This window comes from Orcinus orca, chromosome 18 (assembly GCF_937001465.1).
Source record: "Orcinus orca chromosome 18, mOrcOrc1.1, whole genome shotgun sequence".
In the NCBI taxonomy this organism is placed as follows: Eukaryota; Metazoa; Chordata; class Mammalia; order Artiodactyla; family Delphinidae; genus Orcinus; species Orcinus orca.
Genome location: NC_064576.1, coordinates 53,578,287 through 53,593,024, shown reverse-complemented (window position 1 = coordinate 53,593,024; position 14,738 = coordinate 53,578,287). Strand labels below are relative to the sequence as shown.

Below are 14,738 nucleotides of genomic sequence, written 5' to 3'. Positions count from 1 at the left end.
TTAGTTGCTCTGCGGCATGTGGGATCTTCCTGGACCAGGGATAGAACCCGTGTCCCCTGCATTGGCAGGTGGATTCTTAACCACTGCGCCACCAGGGAAGCCCCAGCTCCTTCATCTTTGATCTTTGTATCGCTAGCACTCTGGTTAATCCAACTGAGCTCTAAATGTGATGTGATTATCAATAAGAGTAATAATCCTTTTAACATAACTTCCAGATGGTGAAGTCACATTGGCAATATCATAATAATTTGAGCTTACAGGCACACTAATTTTAAAAGCAATTTTCATATTATGTTCAAAGTGGTATAAATCTTAATTTTAAAATTTCATCATAGTGCTCTTGCTTTCTGTTTAATTTTAAAGTTTAATCGACATCTTACTATATGCTGGTGTTTTCTGGAATACAAAGATAGTAAGGCATATCTTTTCCCCTACAGTTTAATTTGAAAGAGAAATGTGTACACTTAACCTGAAATTTAACTTCAAGACCATTCAAGAAAGACTAAATATAAGATTAGTTCATGCCTACATCTAAACTTCAAATGTTCTATGTTCCAGATGCCAACATTAAAATATTTCTGTTAAGCCAATGTCTGGATTTTTAGCATTTCCAAAATAGGAGGCTGTGCTAATTCACTAATCCCAACAACTCTATTACACAGAACCTTTATAACACAAGAAAGGTACTTGAAGTCATTATTTTACTCGTTTCTCAGAGAGAAGCCTCAGGGAAGACTGCAGGGAAGTCTTAACTGAAACAGTTTCCACCCAATGGAATTATTTGGAGGTTAACATGAGAGAGGTTTTTTCCTCAATTTTTTATTTTGAAATGTTAAGCACGCATGTTTAAAGACTAGTCCATATATATATATACCCTATACCTAGATGCAACAGTTGTGAACATTTTGTTATGTTTGCCTTCTGTTTCTCCTCCACTTCCCTTTTCTCTCTATAGATACACCTGTGTTGCTACTGAAACATTGGAAAGCAAGTTGCAAATCTCAAGACACTTGTCCCCGAAATATTTCAGTATAAATATTTTTCAATTACACAGGACTTGTAGATATTAAAACCGCTGTATTTCTAATTTAAGAAAAAACAGAACTATTATAAACCACTTACGGATTAAATAATTTGAATTTGGATGGTTGGCTAATTTAAAAATGCTAATTTAAACAATTTAAGTAAGAGTTTAATTCCATTTACTCTTTTGGATTCACGTTTTACATAAAAAGGCAAAATTAACTAGGGATCCTCCCAAGTTAGCAATTGTGTTCATTATATTGTAGATTAGCAATCTTTTGTTGCTATTAAATAATAACTTTAAAGAAATGAAGTAAATATATGCTTAATTCTTTGTTTTGTTTCTCCTTTATTTCTAGTAATCAGGTTTTCATAGTAACTCTCTTTCACCAGGAATTTTTATGTGGGGAGAAGTGCCTGGATCAGCTAATTCAGAGACTGCTTCAATCAGCGGATGAAGAAACCATTAATGAATTTTTGGATGAAAATCTTAAACCAGCAAAATAAATACTGATTTATAATTTATTATTATATAAATGAAATGGACCTATGTCAAGAAGCAGACCGAGGTAGGGAAATCTTTATGAAAGTTGATAAAGAGCAGCTAAAAATACATGGTACTCACAAAAATATTTTTTAATGCATCCAGTCACATTTCTTGACCTAAGTTTATTTTAGGTTTCCTGTAAAGTACAATCCAGCTCTTCAAGTAGAAACAAAGCATGCATTGTTGAAAAGAGAAATAAAGTATTGAGAATTGACTGTGTGATGTAGGACAGATCACTTGTTCTCTTTATATGCCTTTTCTTTTAACCATCTATAAATTAATTTAGACACATTTCACATCTGTTACTTCAGGACTTTGCCCGTGGTATAATTTAGTGATATAAATTTATAAACTTGTTTGTAAACTCCTATTTAAAGACAAAGTACTATTAATCATGTTAAAGTTAGGACTTAAACTGCTACTTTTATTTTTGATTTTTTTTTTTTTTTTTTTTGCGGTACGCAGGCCTCTCACTGTTGCGGCCTCTCCTGTTGCGGAGCACAGGCTCCGGACACGCAGGCTCAGCGGCCATGGCTTACGGGCCCAGCCGCTCCGTGGCATGTGGGATCTTCCCAGACCGGGGCATGAACCCGTGTCCCCTGCATCGGCAGGTGGACTCTCAACCACTGCACCACCAGGGAAGCCCTAACCTGCTACTTTTAAATAAAAAAGTAAATAAAAGTTGTGAAGAATATGAGTTGCTAACTGTGAGCATCTCTAGGATATAGATGGTAGAGCTCTTGGAGAGCTGAGTGAACTCTGTAGTGTACAAACTACAAGTCAATATTTAAAGCAGACTCTCTGCTTGGCTTCTATTTTCTAATTGTTCTTTGACTTAACAAGCATCAACAGATGTGGTGTAATATGAGTAATTCACTGAGGTCGTTTTTGTGCTGTGATATATAAAACCTAGTCCTTACCTTACAGACCTTCCAGCTGAGCAGGGAGCCAAAATATAAGTCCCCAACTCTAATTCAAAGTGGCATGTTGTATTTAGTAATTTTTCTCGGGAAGTTTCTTGAGTGAAAAAGAGAGCGGTTGTTATTTTAGATAGTTCCTCAGAGAGGAACTGTATGCCAGGAAAGGCGAATTAAAATAGTTTTTTTTTTTTTTTTTTTTTTTTTTTTTTCCGGTATGCAAGCCTCTCACTGTTGTGGCTTCTCCCGTTGCGGAGCACAGGCTTGGGACGCGCAGGCTCTGCGGCCATGGCTCACGGGCCCAGCCGCTCTGCGGCACGTGGGATCTTCCCGGACCGGGGCATGAACCCACGTCCCCTGCATCGGCAGGCGGACTCTCAACCGCTGTGCCACCAGGGAAGCCCTAAAATAGAGTTTTAAGACCAATTGAATGATTTGGAGGTAAAGATGAGAGAAATTTTTTCCCAAATTTTTATTTTGAAAATTTTCAAGCACACAGAAAAGTTTTAAAAATAATTTTTAAGAAACAGTTCAATGAATATTTTATCATCTAGATTCAACCATTGTTAATATTTTGCCACATTAGCTTTTTTTGTTTCTCTGTACACACACACACACACACACACACACACACACACACAGAGTGGTTGCTGGACTATTTAAAAGTTAGTTGCAGATCTTATAACACTACTAAATGTTTCATCACATCCTAGGAAAAAGGACATTCTCATACAAAATTATAACTCCATTATCACACCGATTGTATATCAATAATAATAATATAATAATTATATAATATGATCTAATAGCTATTACATATCAGAATTTCTTCAGTTATCCCCAAAATATCTTTTTTTTAGCTGTTTTTGTTTGTTTTGTCCAATCCAGGATCCAACCAAGACTTACACGTTACATTTGCCAGTATCTCTTTAGTTTTTGGATTAATCCCCCAAGTTTTTTTCCGTATGACACTGACCTTTTGAAGAGTCCCACAAGGTTGTTTTGTAGAATAGTCTACATTCTAAATTTGCCTGGTTTGCCCTTAATGTACTATAAAGTAAAATTATGTCTAAAGATTAATTAAATTCAGATTAAACACATTTGGTAAGACTACTTCACAGGTGATGTTGTGATACTGTATCATATCAGGAAGTTCCACTATTAGTGATACTAAGTTTGAAAACTGTCAAATCTTTCCATTGTAATGGTACATGCTCTCCTTAATAATCAGTATGTAATCTGTGGGGTAGTACTTTAGCATCATATAAACATTTAATTTCTCATTGTGCAAGACAGCTTCTGAAATGACCCCAGTGACCCTGTTCCTGGCATTTCATGCACTTGTATAATCTCCCCTTGAATGTGGACCAGATTTATTGACTCTTTACTAACAAATAGAATACAATAGAAGTGGTGGGATTGTCACGTTTGATATTAGGTTGTAAAAAGACTTGCTTCTGGCTCTGTCTCTTTTTTTTTTTTAAATATAAATTTATTTATTTATTTATTTTTGGCTGCGTTGGGTCTTTGTTGCTGCGTGCGGGCTTTCTCTAGTTGCGGCGAGCAGGGGCTACTCTTCTTTGCAGTGTGTGGGCTTCTCATTGTGGTGGCTTCTCTTGTTGCCGAGGCTTCAGTAGTTGTGGCACGTGGGCTCAGTAGTTGTGCCTCGTGGGCTCTAGAGCGCAGGCTCAGTAGTTGTGGCGCATGGGCTTAGTTGCTCTGCGGCATGTGGGATCTTCCTGGGCCAGGGCTCGAACCCATGTCCCCTCCATTGGCAGGCGGATTCTCAACCACTGCGCCACCAGGGAAGTCCCTTAGCTGGAATTTTTTTTTTTTTCAATTTTTATTGCAGTACAGTTGATTCACACTGTTGTGTTAGTTTCAGGTGTACAGCAAAGTGAATCAGTTATACATATCCATATATCCACTCCTTTTTTTTTAGATTCCTTTCCCGTATAGGCCGTTACAGAGTATTGAGTAGAGTTCAGCTGGCATTCTTTAAAGAAAGCTTTCCTTTGTCTTTCCTCTCACTTTCTCTGAGTTGAGAGATAATTTAATCCTATTTGAATCAATATCATGATTCATGATTTCCCTAGGGGTAGGCATTCTCCCCCCCCGGCCCCCCCAATAATTGATGTCTTTGGAGAATCTGCTTTAATTTGAAAGAATGTTGAATAGGGAGTTTGAGTGTTAAAGTTAGAAACACAGAAACTGATTTTTGTTTTCAGGCATTTTAGTAACAGAGAAACGTTTATCCAAGGAAATGTAAATATTAAAACATTGTGTGAAACAAGGCAAAATGAAGATAGTCTAACGTAACGTATTTCCCAAACCTCTGTATTTATACAGATCATTTGGGAAACTTGCCATAATACAGATTCTGATTTAGTAGGTCTGGAGCCTGTGATTCTGCATTTCCAGCAAGCTCCCGGGTGATGACAGATGATGATGAGCCACAAACACCACTTGGAGTAGCAAGGATCTAGGACATCTGTTATTTAATTAATGAGTACTTTCAGTTGTTATACACTTTATTTTTGTACAGTGAGATTCAGTTAAACTCATAATCTTGCTTTATTCAGATAGACCTTTAGTCTCCTAAACTACAAAGATAAACTTGACATTTTTAACTTTAGTAGAAAAATATGAGGAATGAATATATAAGCCAAAGATAAATCAGGGTTCTTGTAAAAAATCTGGAAAGCCAAAGTTTATTGCCTCATATGCACAACACCTTTAGAATATTAAGGAGTACCAAACTTTATTTAAAAAATAAACCTTAGAGAGATTTTAAAATTGAATTTGAAATTGAGTCAAGGGACCTCAGATCACAAACTACTACAGTCAACTAAAAATTAAAATATTTCTAAAATCATAGACTCTAGTATTGGGGGCAACAGTGATTAGGAAGACATGTGTTGGCAGGGGTGGAGCTTTTGGGATGCTGGTAATGTTCTATATCTGGACCTGAGTGGAAGTTACAAGGGTGTATTCATTTTGTGATAATTGCATTTACAATTGAGTTAACTGAGTTTTGTATGCAACTGACAATTGCATACACCCTTGTAACTGCCGGCCCATTCAAGAAGAGAACATTTCCACTGCCTCTGAAAGTTTCCTTGTGCTCCTTTCCAGTCCAATCCAGTAATCTGCCAGCTCCCCCTCCCCCAACAGTGGCAACCTCTATTACGATTTTTATTCACCATAGCTTATTTTACTGTTCTGGAACTTCACATCAATGGTCATACGGTATGTACTCCTGTATATCTGGCTTCTTTGTTCAAAAGTTTTGATACTCATTTACAATATTGCAGGTATCAAGGGTTGTTTCGCTTTTATTTCTAAGTAGTATCACACTGTATGAATATACCACAATTCATTTTATTCATTCTTCTATTGATGCACATTTGGATTATTCCCAGTTTCGGCTATTATGGGTAAAGCTACTATGAACATCCTTGCACAGGTCTTTTTGTAGACATGTTTTAATTTCCCTTGGGCAAATGCCTAGGAGTGAAATTGTTGGGCATTTAACATTCAAAGAAACTACCAAACAGTTTTTCAAAGTGGATATATCCATTTATAGTCATAGTATTAACATATGAGGTTTCCAATGGCTCCCTATCATCACCAACATTTAGTATTGTTGATCTTTTTAAGTTTTGCCATTTTCATGGGTATGCAGTGTTTTCTCATTGTGACTTAAATTTGCATTCATCTGATGATGAACGACATGGAGCAGCTTTTCATATGTTTATGGGGTGTATGTATTACGAATATTTTTTCCTAGTCTCTGGCTTGCCTTTTTTTTTTTTTTTTTTTTTTTTGCAGTACACGGGTCTCTCACTGTTGTGGCCTCTCCCGTTGCGGAGCACAGCCTCCGGATGCACAGGCTCAGCGGCCATGGCTCACGGGCCCAGCCGCTCCGCGGCATGTGGGATCTTCCCGGACCGGGGCACGAACTCGGTTCTCCTGCATCGGCAGGCGGACCCTCAACCACTGCACCACCAGGGAAGCCCTGGCTTGCCTTTTTATTTTGTTTTCACTGCTTTTTTGTTGGGCAAAAGCTTGTAATCTTGTTGAAGTTCATTTTATCAATTTTTTAAAAAAGATTACTGGTTTCTTTTGTGGCCTAAGAAATCTGCCTACCTCAAAGTTACAGAGATAGGTTTATGTTTTCTTTTAGCAGGTTTATCATTTTCCCTTTTCTATTTAAGTTTTCAATTTAATATTAAGACCCATCTCAATTTAATTTTAGTTTATGGTATAAGGCAGGGGTCAAGATTGTTTTTTGTTTCACATTGTGATCCAGTTGTTCCAACACCATTTGTTGAGAAGACTTTCCTTTCGCCACTGAATTTCACTGATAACAATGTGGTGTTTCTAAATTTAAAAATTCAGTTCCTTGGGCCACTGGCCACATTTCAAGTACTCAAGAGCTACGGGCGGCTCTGGATACTGGATGAGTCAGGGCAGACATAAAATAGTTACAACATTGCACAAAGATTTGTGATAGCACTGTTCTAGAGCTTAGAGCACAGTACCACTAAATATTTTGGGTTCTGTGAACAGTAAACTAAACCAAATAACAAAGTATGGGCACATATAAGGAAGGTAAAAATTAATCACTGAACTTATATTAAGTACCTAGAGTAGTCAAATTCAAAGAGACAGGAAGTAAAATGGTAGTTACCAGGGATTTGGGGGAGGAAGAAAGGAGAGTTATTATGAATGGGTACAGAGTTTCAGTTTTGCAACATATAAAGAGTTCTAGAGATGGGTGGTAGAGTGATGGTGGCAAACCAGTGTGAATATACTTAATGCCAAAGCAATGAACAATTTAAAAATTGTTAAAATGGTAACCTTTATGTTAAGTATATTTTATCAACTTAAAAATTGTTTTTATTGCTTTTCCCCCAGCTGGTGTTAGTGCAGGAGAGGAAGCAATCGGTGTCACTAATGACTTAATTGTCTCTGGTGTACCTGAAGGATACCCAATGAAGGTACAGAAGAGATTTTGGAGCCCAGAGCCCCACTTAGCTTAATGTCTCTATCTCGGAGTATTTCCATTAGACCCTCATCAGCTAATAAGAAAAGAGAGAAAAACAATTTGAGAGTTATTCTGCTATATGTTATATACCTACTCATGTAATAACACTAAAGATTTCATTCATTAGGTTATGGTAACACATGGCAAACTAGCAGCAGGAGCAGTCTGGGTTTTTTTGGGTTTTTTTGTTTTTTGGCTGCGTTGGGTCTTTGTTGCTGTGTGCAGGCTTTCTCTAGTTGCAGCGAGTGGCGACTACTCTTCATTGCAGTGTGCAGGCTTCTCATTGTGGTGGCTTCTCTTGTTGCGGAGCACAGGCTCTAGGTGCACGGGCTTCAGTAGTTGTGGCTCACGGGCTCTAGAGCACAGGCTCAGTAGTTGTGGCGCACGGGCTTAGTTGCTCCGTGGCACGTGCTTTGCCACCAGGGAAGTCCCAGGAGCAGTCTGGTTTTTAAATAAAAGATCTCTAACTTAAAAAAATCTCTAAGCCCTTGATTTTGAATATTTAAATGTTGATCAGTACATATGTATATATATAAAACTTTTGTAAGGCATAAACTACTATATTATTTCAAGGAATGTTAGAGCATGTATGAATACCAAGTCTTGAGGATCTTGGGCTTTTGTACAATACAAGGTATGTTTGTTTAAATATTTAAATTTTGGGACTTCCCTGGTGGTCCAGTGGTTAAGAATCTGCCTTCCAATGCAGGGGACATGGGTTCGATCCCTGGTTGGTGAAATAAGAGCCCACATGCTGCAGGGCAACTAAGCCTGCACACTGCAACTACTGAGCCCATGCACTCTGAAGCCCGAGCGCCACAACTAGAGAGAAAAGCCTGTGTGCTGCAAAAAAAGATCCCGCGTGCCACATCTCAGACCTGATGCAGCCAAAAATAAAAATAAATAAATATTTGAAACAAAAAAAATTTTAATTTAAAACTCTCATTAAAACGCCTTAATAAAGACAATTCCAGAATCTTCAACTGATTTGTGGAAATAAATGAAAGTAGTGTAATATTCCTATTAAGAAGTTATGAAAATAAGCTTGCTTCCCAGAAGATGCAGTGTTGATTTGGTGAGATGCCACCCTGTCTATGAATATGCCTGATTTGCATATTTAAGGCCATCTATAAATGCTGTTCTCTAAGACCTTATCTTTGTCTAAGACATCCTAATGAACCTACATATTGTTTAGTAATGAAAATACTGTAATACACTTCAGGACTTCCCTGGTGGTGCAGTGGTTAAGGAAACGCCTGCGAATGCAGGGGACACAGGTTTGAGCCCTGATCCGGGAAGATCCCACATGCCGCGGAGCAACTAAGCCCGTGCGCCAGAACTACTTAGCCTGCGCTCTAGAGCCCGTGTGCCACAACTACTGAAGCCCGCGTGCAGCAACAAAAACCCAACACAGCCAATAAATAAATAAATTTATTTATTTAAAAAAATTATCAACCTGCCAATTCAGGGGACCCCGGTTTGAGCCCTGGTCCAGGAAGATCCTACATGCCACAGGAGCAACTAAGCCTGTGCGCCACAACTACTGAGCCTGTGCTCTACAGCCTGTGAACCACAACTATTGAGCCTGCATGCCTAGAGCCCGTGCTCTGCAACAGAAGCCACCACAACGAGAAGCCCACGCACTATAACAAAGAGTATCCCCTGCTCGCGGCAACTAGAGAAAGCCCAGCTGCAGCAGTGAAGACCCAATGCAGCCAAAAATAAATAAATAATATTGCAATACACTTCAGAACCTTTGAAAAGAAGCAACATTAAACACTGGAAGTTTTCTTTGCAGAAATTGTTCATGGTTTCAACTAAGTGGGTGCCTCATTTTTCATAAATTCTAGAAGAAAAACCAACACTTATTGAATCTTTACATTTTAGGCACAGTGTAAGCACTTAATTATTCTAATCAACAAATATTTATTGAAGCGTTCTAGGTCCTTCGCAGTTTATCTCATTTCATCCTCACACAGTCCTATGAAATACTATTATCCCCATTTTGCAAAGAGGGAAAAGTTCTCAGAGAAAAGTTACACAACTAATGAATACTAAAATGGGGCTTCTACTGTGGAGTTCAAACCCACAGCTCTAAACCGTCAAATCCGGGAGAATAAACGCTTCCCAATTCTGTTAGTCAAAGCAGTCATCCCCCAGAAGCCTCGCGATATTACTCGAACTACTACTCCCAACGTGCAAAGCGGTTTCTGTGAAGCCGCCTAAGCGGCAGAGGCCGGAGGGCCTCGGCGTTCCTCGAGGCGCGGAAGGCAACCTGGGAGCCGTAGTTCTTCTGGACGCCTACCGGTATTGCCAGCGCGGCGGTGGCGGATCGCTCGGTTCCAGCCAGTAGGTACTGTGAGGGCGAGCTGAAGCGGAGAAAGGGCGCGGAACTGGAAACGGGTGAGTCAGGCACTGTCTGCGCGTTAAACAGAGGCGGCATCGCGGCGTAGGGTTGAGTTAAGTTAGCGCGGCCCCCGCGCAGTCTCTTTAGGGACACCGCGGTCTTAGCGTCAGCGAGCAGAGGGTGAGGAGGCGCCAGAGCCCGGTCCTTGCACCCGTACTCGTCCTCAGCTCTCCGCCAGCATCTCCACCATGCAGTCCCGGGAAGAAGCTCCGCGCTCTCGCCGCCTTGCCAGTCCCCGCGGCGGAAGGCGGCCCAAGAGGCTTTCCAAGCCCTCGGTTTCGGCTTTTTTCACGGGCCCGGAGGAGCTGAAGGACACGGCCCATTCCGCAGCCCTGCTGGCCCAGCTCAAGTCCTTCTACGACGCGCGGCTGCTCTGTGATGTGACCATCGAGGTGGTCACGCCTGGCAGCGGGCCTGGCACGGGCCGCCTTTTTTCCTGCAACCGTAACGTGCTGGCTGCCGCGTGTCCCTACTTCAAGAGCATGTTCACCGGCGGCATGTACGAGAGTCACCAGACGAACGTGACCATGCACGATGTGGATGCCGAGTCCTTCGAGGTGCTGGTCGATTACTGCTACACGGGTCGTGTGTCATTAAGTGAATCCAACGTGCAGCGCCTGTACGCCGCCTCCGACATGCTGCAGCTCGAGTATGTGCGTGAAGCCTGTGCCTCCTTCCTAGCCCGCCGCCTTGACCTGGCCAACTGCACGGCCATCCTCAAGTTCGCCGATGCCTTCGACCATCACAAGCTGCGATCACAGGCCCAGTCGTTTATAGCCCACAACTTCAAGCAGCTCAGCCGCATGGGTTCGATTCGGGAGGAGTCTCTGGCAGATCTGACCCTGGCCCAACTGCTGGCCGTCCTGCGCCTGGACAGTCTAGACGTCGAGAGTGAGCGGACAGTGTGCCACGTGGCGGTGCAGTGGTTGGAGGCGGCTCCCAAGGAGCGGGGTCCCAGCGCTGCAGAAGTCTTCAAGTGTGTCCGCTGGACACACTTCACTGATGAAGATCAGGATTACCTGGAAGGGCTGCTGACCAAGCCCATTGTGAGGAAATACTGTCTGGACCTTATCGAAGGAGCCCTGCAGATGCGGTATGGTGACATGTTGTACAAGTCTCTGGTGCCAAAGCCAGAGAGCAGCAGTGGCTGCAGCTCTCTTGTGTCCATGGCAGAAAATCCACCCCAGAGGCTGGGTATGTGTGCCAAGGAGATGGTGATCTTCTTTGGACATCCCAGAGATCCCTTTCTGTGCTATGACCCATACTCAGGGGACATTTACACAATGCCATCACCTTTGACCAGCTTGGCTCACACTAAGACTGTCACCTCCTCAGCTGTCTGTGTCTCTCCAGACCATGACATCTATCTGGCCGCCCAGCCCAGGAAAGACCTCTGGGTGTATAAACCAGCCCAGAATAGTTGGCAGCAACTTGCTGACCGCCTGCTCTGCCGTGAGGGCATGGATGTGGCATACCTCAATGGCTACATTTACATTTTGGGTGGGCGAGACCCTATTACTGGAGTTAAATTAAAGGAAGTGGAATGCTACAGTGTTCAGAGGAACCAGTGGGCCTTAGTGGCTCCTGTACCGCATTCCTTCTATTCCTTTGAACTAATAGTGGTTCAGAACTATCTTTATGCTGTGAACAGTAAGCGCATGCTCTGCTACGATCCTAGCCATAATATGTGGCTGAACTGTGCTTCTCTTAAACGCAGTGACTTTCAGGAAGCCTGTGTCTTCAATGATGAGATCTATTGTATCTGTGACATCCCAGTCATGAAGGTGTATAACCCAGCCAGGGGAGAATGGAGGCGCATTAGTAATATTCCCCTGGACTCTGAGACCCACAACTATCAGATTGTTAATCATGGCCAAAAGTTGCTCCTCATCACTTCTACAACCCCACAATGGAAAAAAAACCGGGTGACTGTGTATGAATATGATACTAGGGAAGACCAATGGATTAATATAGGTACCATGTTAGGTCTTTTGCAGTTTGACTCTGGGTTTATTTGCCTCTGTGCTCGTGTTTATCCTTCCTGCCTTGAACCTGGTCAGAGTTTCATCACTGAGGAAGATGATGCACGGAGTGAGTCTAGTACTGAATGGGACTTAGATGGATTCAGTGAACTGGACTCTGAGTCAGGAAGTTCAAGTTCTTTTTCTGATGATGAAGTCTGGGTACAGGTAGCACCGCAGCGAAATGCACAGGATCAGCAGGGTTCTTTGTAAATATTTTGAAATACTAAGATGTTTCTACTGCTATGGAATATATCTTAAAAAGATGTCCTTTTCTTTTCTGGAAAAAAAAAAATTGATTAGGGCTGCACATTTGGCTTAGAAAGGGTAATGTGTGAATTGCTAATGTCATGTTACAAAGTTTAAACAGTCCGTGAAATCAACTATATAATGATATACTGTGCAGAAGGTCCAGATTAAAGTATGCAAAACAATGAACCATATAATTGATTAGAATGCTTGGTAGTTTTCTTCTTTGTTCAAGTATTTGTTGCACCAGTGAATCGTTTTGATTAGTTACACTGTTTATATTTTGATTATCTAATTTAGTCTTGTTAGTTTTTAAATTCTATTTAGTGTTGTGAGGAAATTAGCTTTTTAATTTTTATATAGAAAATTGGACTAGAAATTGTTGGTAGGGTTTTGAAGGTTTATATCTTCCTTCAGAATAATGAAAGTAGTAGATTTCCCAAATTTTCAAATAGTCAGTTTTTAGGATTCTAAGTTAATACAGTTTGTTAAAATTTGGTTTGGTGTTCTTCTCTTCTGCAAAGAAAAAAATTGGACATATCTATTAAGGTTATTAAAGAGTGATTTCATTTTGATAATGTGCAGAATGGTCTTAAGCACTCACAGAAAGTAAAAAAAAAATCAGGATTCCACTGTTTTAAAAGAAATTTCATTTTTATTTTTGGAATATAAAATGTGTATTTGCTAAATATGACCATTTTTCTGTCTTAAAAAAGACCCATTCTGGTAGCATGACCAACTATTTAGACCCTTCTAAACCAAAAGCAATAGGTAAGTTGCCATATTTTTTCATCTATATCTGATACATGCTTCGTTGAATCAGGGGAACAATCGTTTTTTCACTGGACATGTGATTGGGTAATGTAAATTTTTATCCGTTGGTCATGCCTTGTCTTAAAACGTTTATATGCTCTCCTACAACATTTTGGCTGTATAGTTTTGCTGTTTGTCTTAGAGGATTCTTTAGCAGGAAATGACTTTTGTGAGTCGATACTGGTTTTGAAAATATGTATAAGCTAAAAACAGTGTTTTATTGAGATCAGTAGTAGTTATTGTGTCTATCATAAAATCCAGTGCCAGAAGAGAACTTTAAAACTTTAAGCTGTGTATAGAATTGTTTTATGTAGCGTTGAAATTTTCTGTCAGTTTTGTAAGTCACTGTAAATGATTATCAGCTTGAAGCTATTTTTGTATTAAAAGTTGACAGTTAAAGAACATAAGTGGATGATAGCGTTTGGGGCCAACAGTGAAAGTATGTTTCCTCTAAAATACTTCCCTAAGCAGTGGTGTACATGGTTATTTTATTAGGTTATTTGTATCTGTCCTATATTTCTCTGTGAACCATGCTCCAGTCTGTTTTTTGTTTGTTTTGTATCACCATAATAAGAGAAGGTCTAGGAATAGAGACTAAATTGCACAAAATTGACATTGTTAAATACGAGAACATATAGGTGCTTACTTTTGAGGGTCTGTTAATACATATGGTTGTCACAATACATATACACGATAAATGGTGTATATATACAGATGCTTATGTTCTATAAATTTTTCTATACCCACTTAGTTTATCTTCTTGAATCTTTGTTCAGTAACATGCTAATTCCTCTTCTATGTTTATTCTCTAGTGACCAAATGCTAACATATTTTCACACTGGCAGAGTACTGAGGTGTGAATTTTGAATAAGAAAAGGGAGGGAGAGAGAAAAGGGTTTAAAAAAGCCAAACACACAAATAATGTTTTCTTAGCCATTTTGATTGGCCACCTGAAGAGTCCACAGGACATTTCTGTTCAGCATTATTTAGTGAAATAAGATTCTCACCCTAGCAGCATGTGTTCCTTCAAAACAGCAAACATGCTTTAGTTTTGTTTGTCCCATATCAGGGGTGTCAACAAGCGCTGCTCTTAACATGGAAAGCTGTATCTTAATAGTATTTTTCGACCGACTTTTCTTCACCAATAACTTCTTGTTGATAGCTTTTTGTTTTGTAAGGTCAAAATAGGACAATGCTGGTCTCAACCACATTATCCATCTACAGAATTAGGGTATGCAACCAGCTGATAAGAGACAGATTCTCTAATGTGTCATTCTCAACCTCTGAGTTAGGTATAAGCTAATTAGTAGGAAAATATTGGTTTACAAAGAGCTTTTCTTAGAAAGGATTTTGGTTTCATGATATGTTTGTGAATTAGGGAATAGATGTTAATTAACCTTTATTTTATAGATAAGTGATTTGTACATGGTTAGTTACAAATAAAACTGGCACTAGAACCCCAGGCCTTCTGACCTCTTAATTTAGTTTCTGCTAAATGTACAAAACCCTTGCTTACATAGTGAGTGACACAAGTAGCAGTGTTGAAATCCCTTCATCACAGGAAAGCGCCTTTGTCTCAGTTTTACAATTAATTGACACAAAATTTAGCAAATTCTCAATATAATGTCATTTGCAGGATTACTATTTATAAGACTTCGAATGATCTTATTTTTTGTCTCTGTCTGCCTGAAGTCTGAAAAGCTCAGAGAAC

The 14,738-nt window shown here is 40.0% G+C and overlaps 2 protein-coding genes across 8 annotated transcripts in view; both read left to right on the top strand.

Annotated features, from left to right (window-relative positions):
* MTRF1 (mitochondrial translation release factor 1) overlaps positions 1-3,600 on the top strand; it is a 70,895-nt gene extending 67,295 nt beyond the window's left edge. For 5 of the 7 annotated variants that reach the window (XM_049701039.1, XM_033436718.2, XM_033436717.2 and 2 more), the window contains exon 12: positions 1,417-3,600. In XM_049701039.1, coding sequence (XP_049556996.1) covers positions 1,417-1,530 — 114 coding nt within the window. In that variant the 3' untranslated portion in view covers positions 1,531-3,600. Of the gene's footprint in view, positions 1-955; positions 1,358-1,382 lie in introns of those variants that run through there. The other 2 variants (XM_049701038.1, XM_049701037.1) reach the window with 2 other exon arrangements.
* Positions 3,601-7,187: 3,587 nt separating this feature from the next.
* Positions 7,188-14,489, top strand: LOC101282660 (kelch repeat and BTB domain-containing protein 7). Its single transcript, XM_004274550.4, has one exon. It carries the CDS (start codon positions 10,133-10,135, stop codon positions 12,176-12,178), a length of 2,046 nt encoding a protein of 681 aa, XP_004274598.1. The 5' UTR covers positions 7,188-10,132; the 3' UTR covers positions 12,179-14,489.
* The last annotated feature ends 249 nt before the right edge of the window (positions 14,490-14,738 follow it).

Bases quoted from the DNA above. Each gene is read 5' to 3' on its own strand.
- LOC101282660 (XM_004274550.4), top strand. From the start codon at position 10,133: ATGCAGTCCCGGGAAGAAGCTCCGCGCTCTCGCCGCCTTGCCAGTCCC.